Source organism: Octodon degus, unplaced genomic scaffold (assembly GCF_000260255.1).
Source record: "Octodon degus isolate 3935 unplaced genomic scaffold, OctDeg1.0 scaffold00114, whole genome shotgun sequence".
In the NCBI taxonomy this organism is placed as follows: domain Eukaryota; kingdom Metazoa; phylum Chordata; class Mammalia; order Rodentia; family Octodontidae; genus Octodon; species Octodon degus.
The window spans coordinates 7,587,500-7,598,717 of record NW_004524690.1 but is presented as its reverse complement, the minus strand read 5'-3'; the positions used below and the strand labels follow the sequence as shown (position 1 = coordinate 7,598,717).

General features: G+C 43.1%; 1 protein-coding gene across 1 annotated transcript in view; it reads left to right on the top strand.

The window, feature by feature from the left end:
- Nucleotides 1-6,427: 6,427 nt before the first annotated feature.
- Mtnr1a (melatonin receptor 1A) overlaps nt 6,428-11,218 on the top strand; it is a 26,305-nt gene continuing 21,514 nt past the window's right edge. Inside the window, exon 1 of the mRNA XM_004639799.1 lies at nt 6,428-6,620. Within this exon, the coding sequence (XP_004639856.1) occupies nt 6,428-6,620 (193 nt within the window). The remainder of the gene's footprint in view (nt 6,621-11,218) is intronic.

The following is an 11,218-nucleotide window of genomic DNA, read 5'->3' as shown; positions in this document are numbered from 1 at the left end:
ACTGTCTCAGTGAGCCCCATTGGCGGTATAGGCACAGCATGCTGGGGACTGAACCCTGGCTGCTGCACTCTGCCTAAGCAAGCACTTAAGTCCACTGGGGTATCAAACCAGCCCTAGAAGAAGGCTTATTAATCAATATGGTAATTTCTTTTCTTTTTCTCATTCTTCCCTAAAAAAAAAATATATTTTTTTCCCATACTCAGCTCTCCAAGGTTGATAGCTCTGTTGGTTGGTTTGTTTTGCAGAATCCATCGTCATTGCCCTGAAAACTACTTTTTTAGCCCTTTCTAAAATATTTTATTTTGAAATAGGGTCTCACTGAATTACTAAATTACTCAAACTAAGCTTGAACATTTGATGGCCCATCTCAGCCTGTCAGTCAGTGCTAGAACACAGGAGCAACACCAACTCCCCGGTTCTAAGTTAAATGTCCTTATCAGTCTCCCCTTTGGCTTTCCCAGTGACGGCATCCATCTATATCTCTACCAATATTGTATAAGAGTTCCTGTTCTCCATCTGGCACTTGGCACCTTTTGTCTTTTTAGTAACAGCCCTTCTGACAGATGTGAACATCTCTCTCTTTTATTTGGGTTTGCATTTCCCAAAAGATTAGTGACACTGAGTAATTTTTCTTTGCTTTTCTTACTTTATTTATTTCCTTCTTTCTTTCTTTCTCTCTCTCTTTCTCTTCATGTATTTGGTACAGTTTTCTTCTTGTGCATGTGGAAATTTGTTTTTCTCCAGCAGCACTTTTTTTTTTTTTTGCGGAACCAGGGATTGAACTCAGGCCCTTATGCTTGCCAGGGAAGCGTTTATTCCACTGAGCCATCTCCCCGGCCCTTCCAGTAGCACATATTGAAGTATACAGGTCTACAGGGTCTATAGCGTCTCACTACGCAGATCGGACTCATAGTGATTCTCCTGTTTTCAGTCTCCCACACACTGGGATTACAGCTGTGCACTATCACGCCCAGTCTCAATCACCTTCTCAGCACATCCTGGGGGGATGGGGCTGGCACAGGACTCTGGGAATCGAACCCTGGCCGCTTCGCTCTGCATAAGCAGATAGTTTAGTCCGCTGAGCTCTCTGGCCGTCCCTTGAATACCTTTTCATATGCCTCTTGACCATTTATATTTTCACTTTGGAAAACTATTTATTGTATTCGTCCATTTGTCAATTAGTTGTTTTGCTTTTGGCTATTTAATTGCATGAATTCTTTATACGTCTTGAATATTAATCCCTGATCTAATACACATTTCATAAATATTTTCTTCTAATTCTTTGGCTGCCTTATTTTATTGATTTCATTTTATCAGTTCTTTGTGCGCTGCTATTGCTGTGCAGAAGCTTTCCAGCTCATGGAGTCCCATTAGTTTATTTACGCTTCTGTTACTTTTGCCTTTAGTGAAATATTCAAAATTCCTTACCAGGCGGGCCAAATAGCTCAGTGGATTAAAGTGTCTGAAAGCAGGCACAGGGCCAGGGGTTCGATCCCTGGGACTGCTGTGCTGGCCCCGCCGCCGGGGTGCACTGAGATGGCAATTGAGACTGGGCGTGGTGGCGCGCAGCTATAATCCCAGCTCTTGGGAGGCTGTAAACAGGCGGATTGCTATGAGTAGGATCTGGTAGTGAGACCCTGAACACCCTGTAGACCCTGCCCTAAAATACAGAAAACAAAAAACAAAACAAAGCTTCTTTACCAAAACCAGTGTCAGGAAACTTCACCCTTTATTTTGAGTACATTTTTGTAAAGGGGATAAAAGTATAGTTTTCTTCTTGTGCATGTGGAAATTTATTTTTCCCCAGGAGCACTTATTGAAAAGGTTCTCCTTTTCCTACTGTGTCTTTTTAGTGGCCTAAGTGTAAGGACTAGGTGCCCTTTAAAACACATGTTTTAAATTCATATGGACAATAAAGAATTTTATTCAGAGGCCTTATTAAAAGCACAATTTCCTGTAGTTCAATAAAGTGAGCAAAATGGAAAAAAACTTTCTCTAACTATAATCTGTTCCTGAATAGAAATTTTTAATAATAAAAACTTCTCAAAAGTGATGAGTTTTAGCTCCTAAGCAATTTCACAAAACTTTAAAATCTATCTGGTCACTGAAAACCAAGGCTCTTGCATTTAATTTCTGTTCTATAGTGCTATATACCATGATCCTGAATTTACTCTGAATAACAAAGCTAGGTTTGTTCTTCACCAGAATACAAACAACAAGAACAAACTTCAGTGAGCAGGATTATTCTGTGTACTTCAGAAGCACAATCTACAATCACAGTGTAGGGCAGTATCTGTCAGTCTGGTCCTCCCCATTTTATATGTGGAAATTTATTTGTCCTTGAGGACAAAAGTGGCTAGTGGTAAAGCCAGGTGTTTAAACTTCTGTCATGGTTGGGGGTTTTTGTAAGAGGAACAATACAATACGGGACACATTTTATAAAATTATTTAATAATCGCCCAAAGAATCACATACAAGAAGTGTAGGAAATTTGTCCACACACTAAAGACCAAAGAATCCTGCTGAGGGCCTTTATCCTAATATCTTGTATGAGTCCAGTTGAAAATCTATAGCCCATAACAATGCCTCCCACTAATCCAATTGGAGGCCTACAGCACATGACAATGTCTCATGCAGGCCTGCTTCATGGATCTGCATGGGAAAACCCAAAGGTCAGTGGTGGAAGCTAGAAAGTCTATGCCAGAAGAATGAAGGATCTGTGCTGGCAGGCTCAGGGATCTGAACTGGGGCCAGGAAGCAATGCTCAACACAAGCACCAGAGATCCCCTCAAAAGTACCACAGCCAACCTCAGCGACAGTGAGGTTCCAAGATCATACGAAGAGGAAGAAGACTCGAGTTCCCAGGAAAGCCAACATGATGAGCTTATCTGCGAGGCTGAGCAGTACACCATCCTCCCCTCCAGAACCAGGAAGCATGGCTCAAGATGAGGACCTGAGCTCCCCAAAATGAACTGTAGCCATTCTCAGTGACAATGAGGTCCCAAATGCCTCCTCTGACAAGAACAGCTGAGTTAATCAGAAAAGCCAACGTGACAAGGTCTTATAGCAGAATAGCCCAAGAGAAATGGCAGCTTCTCCAAACAGCTTCCCTAACAGTCTCTCAATGGCCTCTCCAGTTCTGCCTCTAATGCTGTTGGCAACAATCCTCAGGTGGGCCTCCCACACCGAGCACCATGATGGTCCGGTTCAGCTGAGTGTAACAAGCTGACCACCTACATTAAAAACCAACTATGCTCCATCCCTGGGCAACTTGATAAACTTACACTTTATTTATTTATTTACTTATTTATTTATATAATGTATTTAGTATAGGGTCTCACCACACAGATCAGACTCATAGTGACCCTCCTGTTTTCAGCCACCCAAGCACTGGGATTATAGGTGTGCACCACCACACCCAGTATCAGCCATCTCAGCACATGATGGAGATGAAACCCCAGTCACTGCACTGGCCTAAGCAGGAGGTTTAGTCTGCTGAACTATCTGGCAGACCTCCCTTACACATTTCTTACACTAGTCTCTAGTGGCAGATTTGTGAAAAGTTAACATATCTTGGTCTATATAGATTTACATTAATATTAGAATTACACATACACAACTTTTTGCAATCATTCCTGTATCAAAAACAAAATATCCAGAGGATGACCAAAATTTAAGATTAAAACACAATACTTTGGGGGCTGGGGAGGTGGCTCAGTTGAATAAGCACTTGCCTGGCAAGCCCAAGAACCTGGGTTCAATCCCTGGTTCTGCAAAACAACAACAACAACAACAACAACAACAACAACAACAACAACAACAAAGCAATACTTTGATTAACTTGATTATAAATATAATGACATTAAAACATTATTATAATCACATCCCTTATTTCCCATTAATTTTTACAAAGCATAGCAAGACTATATAAAACAGAGATTGCCTTCAACTTAAATATACTCTTACCTTCAGTTCATTTTTATATTGTCCTCTTCTTAACAATCATGTTCTCCTCTATTTCATCCTTGCAATCAAAAGTTCCACTAGAGCCTCCCCTCTCACCAAATGTTTCATATCATTCTACTAGCTCTTTGCTCTTAATTTCAAACATAGATCTGGCCAAAAGCTCTCAACCTTACCTATTCCACTCTCCTAATTGTAGACTGCATTGAAGCTTTTTTTTATCCACCCAAGCAATATCTCTAAACACAAGCAAAATACAGATCAAATTTCTGCAAAGCACAATCTACTACCTGGGTCCAGCAGCCAATGCAGTTCTCAGTTGAAGCCTTCTAAGCATAGTGGGCAACATTTCCGTCAGTACTCTGATTTTCCAGGCTCCAATCAGTCTTCAATATAGCTTACATCATACAGGGGGTGTCTCTTCTGCTAGTCGCTCAAAACATTTCCAAATTAATTCCAAAGGTTTTTAAGTCACCTGGTCAGGCAATAGTACAGCAATAACTCACTCTCCTGCTGCCAATTTTGTTGTGGTTTGAGGTTTTGCAAGGCAAAAAAAAAAAAAAAAAAAAAAAATTTGGACACATTTTATAAGATTATTTTATATTCATCCAAAGAATTGTATACAAGGAGTGCAGGAAATCTGCCCACACACTAAAGACCAAAGAATCCTGATGAGGTTCTTGCTGAAGGCCAAGAAGATACAGAACGGGTAGTGGAAGAAGGTAGTTCTAACCACTAGCTATGCCCCTGTGATCAGATACAGAAAAGAGGATTATAATTGTACTATTTCACCCTATATGGTTCTGACACAATATGGATAGACTTAATACTAGCTCTTTTTTGCCATAATTTTATTGATAAACAAATAGCAATGAGACAGTTTCAAATCAAATCAGTAGGACAATACTAGCTCTTAAGGATTTTTAAAAATAATTTTATTGAGAAACAAATAGCAATGAATTTTAAAGCCAATTACTAGCACAATAATTAGTACATATTGCATATTGTTGTCTTAGTGGTTATTAATTGTACATGATGCAGACATGATATTCTGTCCACAGACACTATTAGAACACATATCTCTATTCATTGAATTAAGAGAACAAAGCTATATATCTATCCTAACTATTTAAATATACAGATACGAAAGGATTATTTAAGCTGTGTTAATGTTGAGGCTATGAAATGATTAAGTGTAAGCATCAAGCAAAGAAGACTTAGCTTCTATTTTGGTAAGGAAATTAGTTTGCTTCCATTCATATGCAGGAGAGTTATAATGGAATTAGTACGTTTCGGTTTGTACGCAAGATAGTTATGCTGGGCACAAATATATGCACACTTTTGGATTTGGAGACTGGTTTAAAGAAGTATATCTAGTTGCCAAGTTGGCAAGGGGTGGGTTGTAGTGGTTGGCTGTGTCAACTTGAGAAGGTTAGAAGCGTAACTAAATCAGCTCAGCAACTCCACACCATAGGAATTGCACCCTAGCGTGGCTCATCACTTAAAGGATATGAAAGGGAAATGAGGAAAGACAGAGGGTTCAGTTTCTTCAGAGGAGTTTCAGTCCTTGCCTTCAGCTTGGATATCATCTCCTGGCATCCAGCACACTCCTTGGCTTCTGCCTTGGACCCTTTAGCCTTCTGGTGTAGACTCATCAGCCTTCCATTGCAGACCCATCGACCTCCTGATACAGACTTCCATGGACACTGCAGTGAGCTCCAGATCCTGGACTGAATCCTTCAGTCTCCAGAGTGCCCTCTGTATGCTTCCTCAGCTGACTCTGAGGCTGACTGTTGTAAGCCAATCTCACAATTTCTTATACATTTGTACATCTTGTATGTTATATCTGTTTCTCTAGTCAAACCCTGACTGATACTGCGTGTAAGTTTTCTTTAGTGATTCTGAGAAAGTTTTAAGAATCAGTAGTGCTTTAGTGAGGATACTTGTAGCATCTACAAATATTGGACTGACCTATCAGGTGGGGACCCCCTTCCATCTTACCTGTCAAGTGGATGAGTTAGACACTACTTTATTCCCATTTTGCAGATAAGAAAGCCAGAAGTCATAGCAGCTGAGCACTACGGGTTAGGATTCAAGCCTAGGCGGCCTAGGCCTGTGAGTTCTGGACTCTCCCTCTAGCCCAGGGCGGACCCCAGCCCGGAAGGGCTCCTGCGTGCTCGCGGTCCCCTCAGCGCCGTCTCCGCGCGGGGGCGCTGTGGGCACGCACTGCAGGGTCCTCGAGGTCCACGTTGCTCGCTGTGGACACCAGGTGTCCCCAGGCTGTGGCCGCCTATTGCAGGGTGCGTGTCCGGCCGAGGGGAGGGGATGTGGCGGGCAGGATGGGCGCGAAGGAACAGTCGGGATGCGGAGGGGGCTCAGGAGGCTGCGAGGAGCCTTAAAAGCGGGGAGCCCATGCCCTCGGCACGGTGGGGCGCCGGCTGCGCAGCCCTGAGCGCCCGGGACCATGCGGGGCAACAGCAGCGCGCTGCTCAACAGCTCGCAGCAGGCGCCCGGCGGCGGGGACAGCGCGCGGCCGCGACCCTCGTGGCTGGCCTCCACGCTCGCCTGCACCCTCATCTTCACTATCGTGGTGGACATCGTGGGCAACCTGCTGGTCATCCTGTCCGTGTACCGGAACAAGAAGCTCAGGAACGCAGGTAGGCGCTCCCGGAGCCCGACGCCGCAGCCCCGCGGTTCCATGGGCCCCCAGGAAAGTCCAACCGAGGGCTTTTCTTAACAAGTGGGGACTCCGGAGCACTTTAACTAAAAGTGAGAGCTGTCGGTTGACTTTTTTCCTTGGCCTGCCCATCTAAAAAATGCCTTTTCACAAAAACAGTACGAATTGCTAAGTCCCCAAGGGAAGGAAAACTTTGTCAGAGTCCTTCTTCTATTTGAGGAGGAAGCTGTTACTCTTTTTTTCTGGGGTATCTTAGAGCGAGAGGCGTCCGGTACAAGTTAGAAAAGTTCCTGGAGATGCCTCTGCAGATCCGATGACTCCACGCATCCACTGTTCGGCTCTACATGTAAATTAGTTTTCTCAGCTTTGCTCAAATGCAAGATAATATATGAGCTGGCTCAGTGCCGGCACCCGCTTTAGTTTCCATGTCAGCAGTGGTTTTCCGTTATGAGCACACATTGAAAAGGTAGATCTAGATGTTGTCTGACACGCTTTGGACAGGCCTTTGTCCTGCAAATGAGCAAATTTACATTTTACAAATAGTGAAGGATGTATTTATGTACAGCATCCCCCCCACCCCCCACCCCCCGCTCATTTCCTGCCGGAGTCAAACTTGCCTTTTCTTCAGGGAGTGAACTGAAGTAGGTTTACCTGGTTAGGAGCTGGGGCGGCTTCTCCGCACCTCTCGCTGGGGGCTGGGTTTCCTCTCTCTGATTTGGGGCCAAACTTTTGGGAGAAGATGGGAGGATGAAACTTAATTAAACTTAAATGTTTGCAAACTTAAGTGTTTGAAAAAAAAAAGAAAAGGATTATTTTTATTGCGACCAAATGTTGATGACAGCTCAATTTTTGGCTAGCTGCTTCTGTCTTCTGTTTTTTTCTCTAATGTTTGGGGCAGTTGAGAATTAGTTAATAAGTGCCTGATTCTGAACTTGAGTAAGTTGAATAAGTTCACTTAAACTAGAGCAATTCTGCCTTTGGGAATTGGGTCACACTCCTAGAAATAAAAGCAGTTTTCAAGGGGCCGGATGTGTTCTGTGCGCTGTGAAAATGGGTTGACTCTGGGAGAGCCCTGGCGTGGGGCACCGCTGCCCACGTCCCGCGAGAGGGAGCCAGGTGCATGGGCCTTCCAGAGCGCAGCTGTGGGCAGGCTCAAGTCACAGAGCTTGTTGTCTGGAGCGCACCTCTCTTTGCTGGCACCTGTGGCTGTGGCACTTTGGAAATCTGTGTGAGACTTTCATTTAAAACATACATTCCTTGGAACAGTTCTGCCTCCTGTTTAATAATGACTGCTCCTTTCATTTGCTAAGTAACTTTTTGAGAGAGCAGTTTACAGAATACCACATTCCTGCGTTAAGCAAGCCACTCTTAGGGAACTTTAACATACAAAGCTTTTCAATGTTCATGGTTTTATAATTGGGACTTTTTGCTCAAATGGATCACCTTTTCAGTACACAGTGTCTGAGGCTTTTTAGGGTAAATGGCAGCTTGGCACAAGGATACGATAGCCTACTCAAAATACGAGCTTGGGGGATGTTCCTTTAAAGTTCTTATGATTGCTCCATACTCCCACTTCAGTGAATCTTATTCCAATAACTTTAAGGATGAAAAGATAGGGAAAAAAGCTAATGGAAAAAGAAGATGTGAGTGCTAAAGAATCTCAAGAGCTTTATAAAAGCACTTTCCTTTGGAAATGTAGTATAAATGCAGAGTTACTTGTGCCCGGTCCTCTTCTTGGGGATGGATGGTGGCATTTAACTCTCAGGGAAGAAATGCCGAGTGTTCCCCCACCTGAGTGGCTGGATGCTGGCCACCCAGTACAGACAAATTACTAGGGTCTTCAGTCCTGGTAGAATGTCTGCTCTGGTCCTGCTCAAATTTAGATAGTCAGAATCCATGCTACCACATTACATGTTCTGCGTGAATTTCAAAGCATAGTGTGAAGATTCCTACAGTAGACTACTAGGGTTGTATTCTTATTATTTACCTTCTATTTTGAGAAATCAGTTGTTACCCAAACCTCATTTTCCACATTTGTCAAATAGAGATAATACCTAATCTTACCTCTTGGCCTCATATGATTGCCGCAATTACCTAGTGTAATGATGCAAACTGTCAACAATAATTTTTAAGTCCCTAGAGTAATCATATAATCAAATGATTGCCACTGCACTGTGCCTTTCTTGCCCTGTTTCCATCATGTCTGTCCAGAATATGATACCTACCCACCCTGCATTACTCTCAAAGAGCATGCACAGAATATGTGGGAACATGGGCATCTGGCCTTAGCAATCTGGGTTCAAACCTTGGATACATCAGGGCAGTTTTAAGAGGCTTGTACATCTTCAGCATGCCTACTAAAATATTTTTAAATAGAAGCATGATAGGAAAGTGCACAAATTTAAGTATATACTCCTGCATTTTAGCATCTGCATATGCAAATGCTTATGGGACCATCACTTTTCAGGAAGGACTTGCACCAAAAAGGGTATTGGTAGATGGTGGTGCTGTTATTCACATCTTGACTAGAACTGAGAGCTAAGTGGATGCACAGAAAACACCATGCTACCCTTTTTGTGTTTTAATAAGCATGCACAAGTCGCTTCTGGGGCTGGGCTTGACTCTGCCTGGGCCTCCTGCTCAGGCCATTACCTTTTCTCCTAGGCAGTTACCTTTGCTCCTTCTACCTCATGCCCCCAGGAATTCACCAGCCTCCAGTCTTGGCTCCCTGAGCTTCTATAACTCAACCATTGGCCATTCCATGCCCTTACTCTTGCCTTTCTCTTGTCTTGGCCTCCCTAATTCATTCTGTTCCTTTTTTTCTTTTCTCTCCTTGTCTGCTTCTTGTTCCTTGACCTCCATTATTTTTAATCTCCATAACTGGATTCTACCTCAGTAGTAATTACACTGTAATCTTTGCTTCCTAGGAGTATTTATTCTGTACCAGAAAGAAGACAGTCTTGAATATATATGAATATTGTATGCTTCCAGTATATGACTATCATGTTCTATACATGAATTTCTCAGCTGGATTCCCTACTAAACTACAAAATAAACAGACCAATGATATGGTTAAAATAATAGTTACCTAGGACCTATGGGCCCGGGAATCTACCTGCCTCACTCTGCATTCTGAGCTCCTTTAGATTACATAAAAATGGGATTGCATGTTGTAATGCAAGGACCTGGGAAGGTTTTTCTTACTGCCTCAGAAATGTCATGAGAGAGATGAGGGGAAAGAGAGATGATAAAAATTTCATGTCAGTGATGGAGCAGAAAAAAATATAGTCATTCCTGCACATTCCAGGGCTTGGGATCTGCATGCATAACCAACTAAAGATGCAAAATATTTGAAAACATAGCACTTATACTGAACATGTATAGACTTTTGGGGGTCATTATTCCCTAACTATACAGTGGAGCAGGATTTACATAGCATTTGCATTGTTTTTTGAGGCAGATTCTCACTATATTCCCCAAGCTGGTTGGAACTTGTGGACTCAAACAGTACTCCTGTCTAGGCCTCTACAAAGCTGAGTGGATGTAGAACCAGTGCTTTGGAGCTTCCTGCTGGGTGGATCTGTGTTTGTGAATCACTTCTCACCTCTCTGTGCTGTTTTTCACATTAGCGCTTTGATGGGGTTGTACAAAACTGACGAGGCGCTTTCCAGTTCACATGTCTTTTAATTTTCAAGATTATTAACAGAATTAGAAATTATAGTGCAGAGCTAGCAAGATAGCTCAGTGGACTAAGTGTCTGCTTTGGCAAGTGCAGGGACCAGGGTTTGATCCCTGATCCTGCATGTCTCACCAGCCCTGCCCCTGGGGTACGCTGAGCCAGTGACTGAGTCTGGGCATGGTGGCATGCCTGTAATCCCAGTACTGGGGAGGCTGAAAACAGGAGGATCACTATGAGTCTGAGCTGCATAGGGAGACCTTGTACCAAATACATAAATGAAAAAAAAAGAAGTTATAGTCCTATGAAGTTGATTATCAATAAGGAAGAGCATGGATACAAGGTCATATCTGTATTTAACGATAACAAGCATCAGAAAATTAAAGTACATTCTTAGAAATGTGTGTCTTCCTTGTTCTAGACAGCATGGTACACTTCTCCTATGACTCTCTTTTCCAGAGAAAAAGTCCTGTTAACCACCCCTGGTTCCCCTACTTTTATATCCCATGGAATGTTTATGAGGTTTAAAAAATATTTATGTAGTTTTCCCTATTCATAGAGAATGAAGTAATGAACCATGAAGAATACACAAACCTCTGTTGGAGGGATGCTTATGGGCTACTGCTCTGGGATGGGTGCAAATGAGGTTGAATAGGATGAGCGGGGTGCACTCACCACGAGGGAGCTAGATGGTTTGTGCAAGGGAACAAGTCTGACAGAGCTAACGTTCCTTCATGCCTTTGTTTGAGCCAAGGTGAGAGACTTGAACTGCACGGACCCCATCAAGTTGTCCCCACTGGGGAGGAGCAGCCTGCATGGGAGGCTGTCCTAGCCATTCAGCTCACAGTGGTACACCTGTCATGGCCAGGGTCTGGGTTCAAATAAGCTAGCACGTCACTCTC